Source organism: Martes martes (genome assembly GCF_963455335.1).
Source record: "Martes martes genome assembly, chromosome: 8".
In the NCBI taxonomy this organism is placed as follows: Eukaryota; Metazoa; Chordata; class Mammalia; order Carnivora; family Mustelidae; genus Martes; species Martes martes.
This window is the reverse complement of record NC_137895.1, coordinates 67,214,530-67,228,410: the sequence shown is the minus strand read 5'-3', so window position 1 is coordinate 67,228,410 and position 13,881 is coordinate 67,214,530. Positions and strand designations below refer to the sequence as shown.

Sequence of the window (13,881 nt, the reverse complement as noted above, 5' to 3'; positions counted from 1 at the left end):
AGCAGCATTGGCTAATTCAGTATATCTGCATTTCAAGTCCTAAGAGCCTGAATTCTAGCCTCAGTTTTCTCTTGGTCATGCCAAGCTTACATAGTTATGCAGTTTTCCAAAATAAGTATAGTAGTCTCTGGTATAATATTTGGTTACAAAATTTATACATTACAAGTACATAAGATTTTCCTCCTGGACATCAAGAAGAAAATGGAGACAACTGTTGGATAACTCTTCAATTATCAAAGTTACACAATATTTGGGGGAGAAAGCAAAAAGTCTCCATTCACTTCCACAATACCTCCTATATATCAGCATGGTTATTGTAACTCCTTTTTTATTTCACACAACCAAAGGTTATTTAATCTGGACTTTATAGAGGCTGATAATCAAATTTAGCTTAATTTTGACCCATCACATCAGTGCTTTCAAATCTGAGTTGTGATCACTGGAGAAGCTATTAAGAATTTAAATCCAGTAAACGGACTCTAATAATTTTTTTTCAATTTTCACACAAGGAAACCATGGATTTAAAGTCATGTGTTAAGAATCATATGGTATAATATTGAAAATATAGTGTTTATCTATGGTTAAGGTAAACTGTGCAAAAAAGAAATCCATATATACTTGCAATTTAAAATTCAATAGGCCAAAACAAATAGTCTGTATTATTCTACCAAAAAGATCAACTTAGACTCGAACAACAAAATCTTTAAATTAAAAATACTTTAAAAATATATTAAATTAAAAAATATATATATATTAAATAACACTTTTTTTAGATACAACAATCTGAAAGGCATAAACTCATCTTATTTTTAAACAGTAAAACTGCTAAAAGGGTACTTACAACTACATAACTTTAGAAGAGTTTTGGGAGATAAAATATGTTCAGACTATATTAAAGAGAGCTTTCTAGAATTCAGATTTTCACATTTCTTACTAATAATTTCACTTGTAATATTCTCAGACAAAACAACTATATGTTGAAAATTACCATTTAGAAGAAAATTAGTAAGGCAGGAGGAAGGTCTACTATTTACGTCTACAGGTGAAATTCGGTAAGCGCCAGTGCAATAGTGTAATTCTGAAATGGAAGAAAACACTGATTTGAAAGAATATAAAGGAATATTTCCAAAGTTAAAGGAGAAAAAATGTTCATTGAGCCCCTAACACAATGAAAAACAAAAATTGAAAAAGAAATACATACTTTAAGAACCTTTGATTGGTTCTTTTCTCTCTCGTTTTCTTTAAAATACCTACCAATGTTATTTGTCCTGGGTGTGCACCACTTTAATGTTATTGTTTCTTTAAACGAGCCTTCTCTACTGCTGCCTCCTATGTGGGTATCACCTTTAAGAATAAGCCAGAAAAACAATACGAAATAGATCACAAACTTCAAATTGTTAACCCAAGACTTCCAGGACAGTTTAAACTCTAGGAGAGAAAATACCTCTGGGAGAACATCATTTTTATACAGTCTCCTAGAAAAATACCAAGTACAATTTGGATATTAGCTCTGATTAAAATAAATTATTTAACTATCCTTCATATTTATTATTAATCAATCATTTCAGTCACTGCCCTGAAAGTCAACAGCAAAAAAAAAATTTTTTTTAAAGATTTTATTTAGAAAGACACAGTGAGAGCAGGAACACAAGCAGGGGGAGTGGGAGAGAGAAAAGCAGGCTTCCCAGTGTGGAGCAGGGAGCCCAATGCAGAACTTGATTCTAGGACTCTAGGACCTCATTATGACCTGAAGAGAAGGCAGACACGTAATGACTGAGCCACCCGGGCGCTCTAGGAGCAAAAAAATTTGCTTTTTTAAATTTTAAGAATCTACAACTGCTCCCCTCTGAGACCACTTAATGATAAGACAACAAGGTTAAATACTTAAAGAAAGCTTCAGAAATCTAAAATACACAACTGATCATCCTGAATCCTAATGAATTTATGAGAAAAAACATAAAATGAAGGGTCTACAAAGTAAATATATAAAAAGATATAATGGTGAGCATGTTTTGCCTTAATGGAATCTACGGTACAACATCTAGAGTGACTAGATGCTAATAAAATAATAATGAACAAATGCAAACTATAAAGTTGACAAAGCTTTGAAGAAGATATATACAGTACCATGAGCATCTATAAAAAGAGATCTGACCTAATCTAAGACATCAGGGGACAGTTTCTTTGAGAAAGTGCAACTGGTTTTAGTCTAAAAGGTAAGTAGAGGGGCACCTGGGTGGCTCAGTGGGTTAATGCCTCTGCCTTCAGCTCAGGTCATGATCCTGGGGTCCTGGGATGGAGCCCCGAGTCGGGCCCTCTGCTCAGCGGGGAGCCTGCTTACCCTCCTCTCTCTCTGCCTGTCTCTCTGGCTACTTGTGATCTCTGTCAAATAAATTAAAAAAAAAAATCTTTCAAAAAAAAAAAAAATAAAATAGGGGCACCTGGGTGGCTCAGTGGGTTAAACCTCTGCCTTCGGGCAGGTCATGGTCTCAGGGTCCTGGGATGGAGCCTGGATCGGGCTCTCTGCTCAGCGGGAGCCTGCTTCCCCTGCTCTCTCTCTGCCTGCCTCTCTGCCTACTTGTGATCTCTCTCTCTCTCTGTCAAATAAATAAATAAAATCTTTAAAAAAAGAAAAAAAAAAAAACCACAAGGGGTGCCTGGGTGGCTCACTGGGTTAAAGCCTCTGCCTTGGGCTCAGGTCATGATCTCAGGGTCCTGGGATGGAGCCTGGCATCGGGCTCTCTGCTCAGCGGGGAACCTGCTTCCCCTGCTCTCTCTCTGCCTGCCTCTCTGCCTACTTGTAATCTCTGTCAAATAAATAAATAAAATCTTAAAAAAAAAGATTACTTATTAAAAAAAATAAAATAAAAAGAAATAAAAATAAAAGGTAAGTAGAAATTAACAAAGAAATGAAGGAAATTGAAGGAAACGAAGAGTATTTGAGCAAAAAAGAAAAACAGCAGATGCCATGGTACTGTGACAGGAAAAAGAGAATGAAGAGTTTCAGGCCTACATGGCTGAAACAGAGGAGAGGCGTATGTTGTGAGAAGAGAACGGAAAGGAGGACGAACCAGGCAATGCAGGGCCTGGTAAGACACTTCAACAACTGAGTCTTTATCCTAAGGCTAAAAGAAAAGCAATAAAGGATTGTAAGCTAAGGGAACATGGTCAGGATTAGCATTCTAAAAGCTATTCTAGCTAGCAGATCAAGAGTAAACAGACCATTTAGGGGGTTACTATGGGGTACTAGGTAAGAAAATAATAGGCTGGATCACAGAGATGGTAATGGGAGTAGAGATGCAGTTGTATGGATGTATTTTAGAGAAACTTAGTAAATAAAATCAAGAAAATATGATGATGGACTAGATATGAAGACTGTCAGAGAGATGTCTCAAAGATGACTAAGGTTTCTGCCTTAAGTAGCTGGACAGATAATAGTGTCATTCACTGAAAGAGGGAAAAAGAGAAGACCAGGGGACATCTGGGTGGCTCAATTGGTTAAGCATCTGCCTTCAACTCAGGTCATGATCTCAGGGTCCTGGGACTGTGCTCAGCAGGGAGTCTGCCTCTCCCTCCCCCTCAGTCTATCACCTCCAAACTGTGTGCATGCGCACACGTTCTCTCTCAAATAAATTAATCTTAAGGGAAAAAAATAATAAAAAAGGTGACAATGACCACCAGTTCAGGGGTCAGAGCTCCTCAGTTGTTTTGGGAGTGCTGAGTTTTAGGACTCTGAGGCAGTAAATATAATTAGGCAGTAGAATCTGTAGATCTGGAGCTCAGGTAAGATGTGTGGGCTAAAGTGTAAGCTTACTCACCAAAATCCAGCTCTAATGTCATCTCTGGAAAGCTTGCCTAACCATGGAGGCATAATCACCTGCAATCCCTACATTCTCACAGCACCCTCTTCCTACTGCGAAGCTAGCATTTTACACAGGTTGCCCATGTGTCACACATACAACAGGTCAATCAATAACTATCTTAAAGAAATATTTTGTGTCACAAAGAACACTCTTAATATTTTTGTTTTAAAAATAAACATTTTAAAAGTTGGTATTACCTCACAGATTCTTAGTAATTTCCACATACTATATTTTTTAAAACAAGTTATTTACATTCTTTTGTTAAACATAAATAGAAACATTTATCTTAATAGTTTTTCTCATGTTAGAAATCTGTATTAGGTTAATTTCAACATTCCTTATACATGTAACAAATGTTATGACTGGTTGAAGGTATTAACTTCAGAAAAGTTGTATACAACATGATCAAAGTCAACCATTTAATTCTCTGATAGCATCAGCTTCCACAGAAAATATTCTAAAGGACTTAACACAAATGCCAAAACTTAAAGGCAACATCACTGAACTTTAGGAATGGATGGAATATTACAGTTCATCTAATAATCTTTAATTCAGTAAAGTATGCAAACTGAAGTCTAGAAACATGGGTCTTGCTAGATGGTGGCAAAGATTTAGCTAAAACTCTTGTCTATTATCTCCAGAGTCTTCTCCCCCAAACCATGCTGATACAGTTACAGAAATGATTTTGGCGATGGGATTTACTGACTCAATTAATTTTTAGGGGAAAGAAAACAAATTTAAATTTAAAAACAACTGGTTTTTATGCAGGCAAGCTGGAAGTCTATCACTTTTCAAGTCAGTTCTTGTTCTTTTCGCTTTCCCAAAGCAGTTTGCTTGCAAAAGGAAACTATGACAGGACTGTCATGGCTATCCCTCTCAGTATTTGTTCTAGTCACCTCGTGTTTCCCAGAGGAAAATTCTACAGAATGCTAGTTTCATAGTCATTAATAGATAATACTGTGGAATAAGTGAGGAAGGAAATGACCACTGTCCATCAGGTTTGTTTACTGACAAACTTCTCAAAGTTGTTAGTATGCTTTCATGTTAGATATTACAGAATACTAGCTTCCGACATCTCTTACTTACCACTTTTCAGGAAATCCACGTGTGCGTCTTTGTGATGAAGTAGTTCCACATCGTAATTGGCAGATGTGTTAGCATGTTGTTCTTCCTTAAAGCAAAATTCAAAATAACTTGGTTTTATTTTCAAAATAATTAAGTTACTTATTGTTCATTTTGCTTCTTGCTTCAAGTGAGGTAAAATACACCCAACAATAATTAGCTATAATGGGACAGTTTGCTCAGTGATTAATCTATTTAAAGATGCAATAGTTTTCCAAGGCAATATGAACTCCATTTAAAAACTACTAGCTATATATAAGTAATAAAGTATTTAATGATTTTTCTTATATCAGAATTATCATGAATGATGACTCTTCCAAACCTTTAGATTTTTTACTCCAAATGTACTGTCCTGCCAACACTGCCATAATATTTACACATAAATATTATGTAATTGAAAGAGTTTATACAAATTAAAAGTGAAGTAGTTCTTTACAGGAGGAAATAGCATCTTTAAATACCTACAGGAAATTAGCAAATACCAGTTAGATGAAATAACAAATACAGACTAATAAACAAGTTTAGTAACTTGTTTTCACTAATTAGTATATAAGAACTTCAATATTATCTATTTACAAGAAAAAGATATGAAGAAAGAATCATACCAGTTGCACACAAATATGATCATATTTAAAAAGCAAGGTATCTGTCACCCTCAGAGTATTTTTCTTGTAATTCATGAAATTACATATATTAAAATATATTACGCTAATTTACTTGATAATTGCTTCTGCATCCAAACCATTCCACTGGATAAGGCTACAATCTCTATTAAAGAGCCAGCCATTAGTATAAGGAGGAAATTAATAATGAACTGATCATATTTCTCACAAAATTTAGTGTTCATCATGTGGCAGCAAAACAATGAAACTGGACTTAAAGCCAATTTGAATTTTTAGATATGGTGACCACTTCATATTTGCAAACATAACCAATAAAATTAAATTCAACTCTGCTCAGTAAAAATTCACCTGAAGCTTATTATGGGCCAGGCATTGCGCTGGTCCTAGGTAACTGAATGATAAAATAATGGAAATGAATAGGTACCAACAGATTCCTAAGAAAATCCATTAGTAAAATCATGTGACTTACATCTTCGGTTTTTCAGCTGGAATATAATAAATTTTTTAAAACTACAAGCTATTTTTTCCCTGTCAGACCTATTAGTTACAAACACCTTCATACTAGATGAGTAAGAACAATAATACAGGAAATAAAAGATCCACTAGGATGCACAAAATAAAATCTAGTAACATACTTGCCAGGAAAAGAATCACAGAAAAAGTAATCATTTAAGATACAGATTAGATTATGATGAAAATAATGAGAACACAGTTAAAAACAAAAAAGCTGATATACAGTGCTGTTACTAAAAAGAAAAATACAGGATTTTGTTCTGTGATCCTTTCTTGTTGCTTTTCACTATGTACTGACCTGGTCAAAGACACTGAATGTGGGCTAGCAAAACAGAAAATATGATACGGGGAGAAAAAGTTAAGGTTCAATTAAAATAAACAATACATGTCAAACAAATATTTAAAAAGCAAAGCAGAGCTTTCAAAATAGCAAGAAAAGGAGCTGCCTACCTTCATTGGAATATTTGTAATAGTAGTTGAAGCCAAGTCAAAATGCTGTTGTACTAAAATATTTAATTTGGTAGCAAGATGCCGTCCTGCCCGAACACTATGAACTTCACTGGTTAAAACAGGAGATAACTACAAAAAAAGTATTAAAAAAAAAACCCATAAAACATTAATATAGTGTGACCTAGTGCCAATATGTTTACAGATAGGAATATAAGTATTTTTACTTTTTAGAATTTAGAAAAAATAAAAAGGCCCATAAATTAACTATGATCATTATTTTAGCAAAAAATGTTCACACTCAATCAACAAATAAATACTAAGAACTTACTATATTACATGCCAGAAACTGAACTATTCGAAGATGCAGCAAATAGGCAAAGTCTTTGTTCTCTTGAAACTTAAGAGTGGAATAGTCTTTGATTTAAATATTTATCTTAGTTTATAGTTTTTACTTCTATTTATCTATATGCAAAATGATTTGAAATGGCCCAGAGAAATACTGTAGAAAAACAATTTTGTGGAGAGGAAAAAGCCCTGTAACTAATACTACTTATTATAATAAAGAATGTGGAAGTTGCCATAAATGTCATATTTCGTCACCAATAAATGCAATTAGGCTACCAAAAGTTACTTACAACAAGATTATATAAACCTTCACTCAGTCCAGGGTATAATATTTAGTGTAAATAAATTTTTAGTTATCACAAAATAAAGCCAACATGCAGCCACATTATCAAAAGAGGCAGAAAAAAGTTAAAAAGGGGGGGGGCTTTCACTGGAAACCACCTAAAAACACAATGATAGAGTTAATGACCTAAAAATACCACTTAACTATCGAACACTTGGGTAAGGTAATACTTCCCATGTTTATATAAATTAAGGCTAAATCAAAAACCAGAACATAAGAACATACACGTTTAATATAACTATATAAATCCATACATCTATTTTCTAAACACAACACTGATGGAGAATATTATGTGATACAATCCATTTAAAAATCAGCAGACTCATCTTTTCCCTTTAAAATTGTTCAAATTTATTTAAAAAGTAAAACCAAGATTAAAAATTAGTTTTAGCTTTGTCCTCTGGACAGGTAAAATTAATTTGTTATCGGAGTCTATTTTTGTTAAAAAGTATATTGCCTTTCTAATGATGAAAAATAGATTTTTATACAATAAAAAGTCATTAAAGCAACGGAAATTCATTACAGTAATTGAAATTTTAGGAACAATACAGACTATGTATGGTTTTGCAACACATTTAAACTTTAACAGGCAAGCAAAACAGAAAACATTTTAACATCTATGATTATAACATAAAGAATCAACCTAAGTGTTTTGCCACAGAGATTGCTTTGAAAACTCTAAAGATCTTGGCAGAAAATGTTGGCAATGTGATCATTTTTATGCTAACCCTTCTCAGCGCTTATTATTAATAAATAACAGTGATCTTTCCTTGCATTACTTCCGCACTTACCTCCTTTTTAGGACGATCAGATACAAGGCTGTCTTCACCAACTGCGTAAGTATGGATCAAGACGAGCTCACACTTCTGAATCTGCATGAGACTTAAAGAGAAACTTTTTACTTAGAATATAAGAAAACACAGTATGTAAAGAATCCAGGTTGGTAAACTATTGAAAGTTTAATATATCAAAACAGTATATCTCTATAATCGGATATTGCTGTTAACACAAAAGCTAAATATTTAGAAAAACCATATAATTGCTGTATTAATAGGAATATGAATTTACTACAAATGCAAAAATGATACTTTGTGTGTTTGAAAAATAAAGGAAAATGTCTTATAATCAGGAATAATTTTTAATAGATAACTGCCACAGAGAAAATGAATATATTATATATTTGTTTCTCTTTTACTAATGATTTTTGGGGCGCCTGGGTGGCTCAATGGGTTAAAGCCTTCGGCTCAGGTCATGATCCCAGGGTCCTGGGGTCAAGCCCTGCATTGGGCTCTCTGCTCAGCAGGGAGCCTGCTTCCCTTCCTCTCTGTCTGCCTGCCTGCTTCTCTGCCTACCTGCGATCTTGTGATCTCTAGCTGTCAAATAAATTAAAAAAAAAAAAAAAAAAACCTAATGATTTTTAAGGACAAAATCAGGTGGTAATAATAGAAAATAATCCTACTCATTGACAATAATACCAGTACTCCAATTAAGAAAATTAGTAATACTTCAATCAAATATAAACTCCACATTGCAACTGTCCTAAACATGTCTTTAATAGCTTTATTTACTTAATTTTTTTTTTGTGAGTGGATGGGAGGTAGTGGAAGAGGCAGAGGGAGAGAGAGAGAGAACCCTGAACCCTAAGCAGACCCCACGCTCAGTGCCAAGCCCAATGCAGGCCTTGATCTCATGACCCTGAGATCATGAACTGAGCCAAAACCAAGAACTGGACACTCAACCAACGGAGCCACCCAAGTGCCCCAGCTTTAATCCCTTTAAAAAATTCATACAATGCAATTAGTTACTATGTTTTGATTTGGTACATATTAAATAATGCTACCAACTACAAGTTTGTAACACAAAGTATGACAGCAAGCCATCAAAATAAGTATGTTTTATAAACGTATGTATTATTTTACCCTTCTGGTCACCTTTCCTATAAAAAAAAAGTAAAATTTTAACATGAAAGAGAAAATGGAAAAATTTTCTGATCAAACATACATTTTTTGGCTAATCTGTAGAGCCAGTGGAGAATTCAAGGGAATGCCACCAGTTACTGTTATAATCATTGGAATAATTATTATGAAACGCAGGACTATAAAATGGAGTATTTATTTCACTTATGATCATACTCACTGATCTGAATTTGCAGCAAGCTTGTTATGCTCATGAATTGTTTCCTGGACACAGTCCTCAAGCATTCGCACATGACTATCACTATGGTATAAAAAAGAACAAACTTGAATACACAGTGAAAAAATTAAACACACTATTTAGCTGCAGTATCTTGTTATAAGCACTTAAAATTACTTCAATAAGGACTGTCTTTAGCATGTTCACTTACAATACCAAAAAATCAGCTGAAAAACTAATGAGAAAAAAAGTCAAATTAACCTATCTGATGACAATCTAAGTAGATTTCACTGAAATGAGTATTTTAGAACTGGATAAATACAGCTTCAATATTAGAAAGGCTACTTGAGATATGCTTAAGCACTAACATGCTGTCCCTGTTTTTTAAAATAAAAACTGTACTAAGACATTAAAATTCCCTCAGTGAAAGAATAATTGTGATTAATGTCTCACCTTTTTGCATTAGTAATGCAAATTATTCGTCCTCTATTTCCAACACGTTCTGCATTTTCCATTAGTAGAGTACGAGCCTCATGTTGGTATTCTGTAATTTTACACAGGGTTTCCACTGCTGCAACGAGACCATGCAGAATGCTGCAGCATTCTGGATCTGCTCGTGGATTAGGAGGCCCAACAGCCGCTAACGCTGCCATTAGCTGAAGAAAAAGAGAAAATGATTATGTTGACAAGAGTATGTACAAGTCAGACAAAGACATCACAAGAAAACTACAGCCAGTATATCTTACAAATATGGACACAAATATCCTCAACGAAATACCACCAAACCAAATCCAGCCACATATAAAAAGAATTATACACCATGACAAATTATACACCATGACTTATAGCCCAGGAATGCAAAGTTGATTTAACATCTGAAAATCAATTAACGTAAATACCAATAAAATTTTTCAAAAACCCCATGATCATCTTCATAAACACAGAAAAAGCATTTCACAAAATCCAGGACCTTTCATGATAAAAACAATCAACAAACTAGATATAGACAGGAACTTCCTCAAGCAGAAAATGGCACCAGTGAAAAACCTACAGATGACATCATCCTTAATAGTGAAGATTGGACATATTCCCTCTAAGATCAGGAGTAGAAGAAGGCTGTCTTCTCTCACCACTTCTATTCCACACTATATTGGAGGTCCTAGCCCGGGCAATTAAGAAAAAGAAATAAAAGGAATCCAGATTGGAAAGAAAGAAGTAAAATTATCTCTATGTTGCAGATGACGTGGGTTTTTTTTTAAGATTTTTATTTATTTGGGGTGCCTGGATGGCTCAGTGGGTTAAAGCCTCTGCCTTCGGCCCGGGTCATGGTCTCAGGGTCCTGGGATTGAGCCCCGCGTCGGGCTCTCTGCTCAGTGGGGAGCCTGCTTCTCCCCCTCTCTCTGCCTGCCTCTCTGCCTACTTGTGATCTCTGTCTGTCAAATAAATAGATGGAATCTTAAAAAAAAAAAAAAAAAAAAAAAACCTCTGCCTTCAGCTCAGGTCATGATCCCAGGGTCCTGGGATCGAGCCCCGCATTGGGCTCTCTGCTCAGCGGGGAGCCTGCTTCCCCTTCTCTCTCTGCCTGCCTCTCTGCCTACTTGTGATCCCTGCCTGTCAAATAAATACATAAAATCTTTAAAAAGAAAAAAAAATGTTTTATTTATTTGAAGAAGAGAGAGAGAGAGTGAGCACACAAGCAGGGGGAGCTGGAGAGGGAGATGGAGAAGCAGGCTCCCTGCAGAGCAGGGAGCCAATGCAGGGCTCGATATCAGGACCCTGGGATCATGACCTGAGCCAAAGGCAGATGCTTAACCAACTGAGCCACCCAGGCGCCCCTACCTGATCTTGTATGTAGAAAATCATAAGGAATCCCCTAACAAACTATTAGAAATGATAAGCAAGTTCAGCAATTTGCAGGATACATAATCAATAATAAAAAATAAAATTGTACTGCAACACATTTGCAATGAATAACCCAAAAATGTAGAAAACAATTCCATTTTTAATAGCACAAAAAGAATAAAATCTCTGGAAAAAAAAATCAACAAAAGAAATGCAAATTTTATACCCTGAGAACTACAAAACACTGTTGAAAGATATGAAAGATCTAAATGAATGTAAAACATCCCATGTTCCTGAGTTGAAAGACTTAATATTGTTAAAATAGTAACATTACTCAAACTCAACTACAATTTAAACTTAATCCATGTCAGAATCCCAGCTGATTTCTTTGTAGAAACTGACAAGGTGATTCTAAAATTAATATGGAATTGCAAGAGTCAGAGAACAGCCAAAACAATCTTGAAAGAGAACAAACTGGAAGGACTTTGCTTGTATATGCATAGACACTCTGTAATGAGCCATAAAAAACTAATAGTGGTGGGGATAAACAGTAATTTGCTGGTAAATCAGCTCTCCGAAGTCTGTGGTGCAGGGAAGTCCTAACTTGTTTTTGCCAGTATGTATGGTTAAATAAAATACTCCCACCATGGCAGATTTCAAGCTTTACTGAACACAAAGTTGGTAGGAGTTGAACACATTCACCTCTCCCAAGTTGGTATAACTGGGGTCTAGCACACCACTAATTGGGTCAGGGGATGAACCGGAAAGTTTTCAAGGTTTACCTTTTACTACACATACACGTATGTATATGTGTACATAAGTACATATGTATGTATACATGTAAACTTAATTTCTAAACTATATAAGTATTACCTATTCATGAAAAGTAATCAGAAAAGAAAGAAAAAAAACTGTGTATAAATGACTATACAAAGTCCCTGGTACACAGGAGAAACTCAATTAAAAAGTAGCTTTTTAGGGAAGTTGTGGTCCTAGGGAAAGTAGCAGAAAGCAGGCTTAACTTCTGGAGTCAGAGATGGAATGAAATTCTGGCTATGCCTTTTAATACTATGTAACCCTGGTCAATCTCTCCTAACCTGAAAGTGAAAATAATATAACCTGTCCCATATTAGTGCAATACTTTCAAACTTTATTTAATTGAGCCTACAAAAACCAGACCCAAACGTCTGAACTCCCAACAATTTGAGGGGACAAAATTTAAGATGTATAGGATAGAGTCACGTGCTGTAACAGAAAGAGCCCTGGACCCAGGTATGTAAGTCAAACCACCTCTGGCTCCCGTGGGCCTCTATTCCTTCACCTGCACATCAAAGGAGTCGAAGCAAAGGATGTTTACAACCCTTCCAGCCCCAAAATTCGTCTTCAATCTACTTCACTTGTTACTCATGATTGTTCACAAAAACTAGGGAAAGGTGTGACATGGTTAACCAAAGCTAAACATTAAATGTGTTAACACAAACAAGATTATATATAATTTATACAAAATGTCAATTATTTTATAAAATCTTAAACACCAGCGATCTGCTATATAGTTGCTTTCCTAACTAGTTTCCCCTTCTGTTCACAATTTAAAAGCAATCAGCATGATACAACGTGCCTTCACATTCAGAAAGCAGAGGGAAGGAGCAATTCTCTTATCATTACAATACATACCATTATCAAATGCACAACTTTTATAGCACTGCAGAGGTGAAGTAAAGAAGACCTATACAAATTTGTACTGATTTTTATTCAGACACAACTAGAGAGGCTTCAGGTTTCCTTCATAGTACCTCTTAAAAGAAGTAAAGCAAAAATACATGCCCTTTCAAAAAGAAAATGCAGAGAGAATGTACAGAGTCTTTAACATTTTTTAAAGTAAAGAAAGAATAAAGAATGCTCTGGAGTAATATAAATGCAAAGCCAAAACAATAAAAGCCCACTGTGCGAGTGTGTTACCTCAAAAGAATAAAAAGATTAGATATGTTTACATATTACAACACTAATCACATTTTAAGACCAAACACTATGATAAACACATTTTCTTAAAAAATGTTCCTTTTACGGAACTCTTGGGTGGCTCAGTCAGCTAAGCTGCTGCCTTCAGCCCAGGTCAAGATCCCAGGGTCCTGGGATCAAGTCCTGCATCGGACTCCTGCTTCTCTCTCTGCCTCTGCCTGCCACTCTGCTTGCTTGTACACTTGCGTGCTCTCTCTGACAAATAAATAAATAAAATCTTTTTAAAAAGTTCCATTTACAACACATTTAGATGAAATTATTTCCATTAAAGGATATCCATTAACAAAAAAATTTTAACATGAAATCATTCAAAAAATGTACTCAAATATTTCACTAATGCCTATATCTCATATTCATATTCATCAGTAAAGAACCCAGGAAACTGAAGTCTGTCACCCAACTCAACAACAGCAAAGAACATAATCTATCACAAATCTCAATATACTTAGACAAATAATGTTTAAAAACCATGAGGCCTAGAAAGCAGCTAGTTCAAACTAGAGCAAAAGACTACGCTCCAAGAAGTATTTCAAGCAAAAAACAAGCTGCTAAATTTCTAATACACTTATGATAAAAATACTGACTTTTTAAAAAAAGATTTTATTTATTTATTTATTATTTGACAGAC

At 34.9% G+C, this 13,881-nt stretch overlaps 1 protein-coding gene across 1 annotated transcript in view; it reads right to left on the bottom strand.

Annotated features, from left to right (window-relative positions):
* INTS13 (integrator complex subunit 13) overlaps positions 1 to 13,881 on the bottom strand; it is a 28,721-nt gene that overhangs the window by 10,174 nt on the left and 4,666 nt on the right. The window contains exons 4-10 of the mRNA XM_080811376.1: positions 9,846 to 10,048; positions 9,396 to 9,476; positions 8,051 to 8,141; positions 6,572 to 6,700; positions 4,950 to 5,034; positions 1,255 to 1,344; positions 989 to 1,078 (exon numbers count right to left, since the gene is read on the bottom strand). Coding sequence (XP_080667502.1) covers positions 989 to 1,078; positions 1,255 to 1,344; positions 4,950 to 5,034; positions 6,572 to 6,700; positions 8,051 to 8,141; positions 9,396 to 9,476; positions 9,846 to 10,048 — 769 coding nt within the window. The remainder of the gene's footprint in view (positions 1 to 988; positions 1,079 to 1,254; positions 1,345 to 4,949; positions 5,035 to 6,571; positions 6,701 to 8,050; positions 8,142 to 9,395; positions 9,477 to 9,845; positions 10,049 to 13,881) is intronic.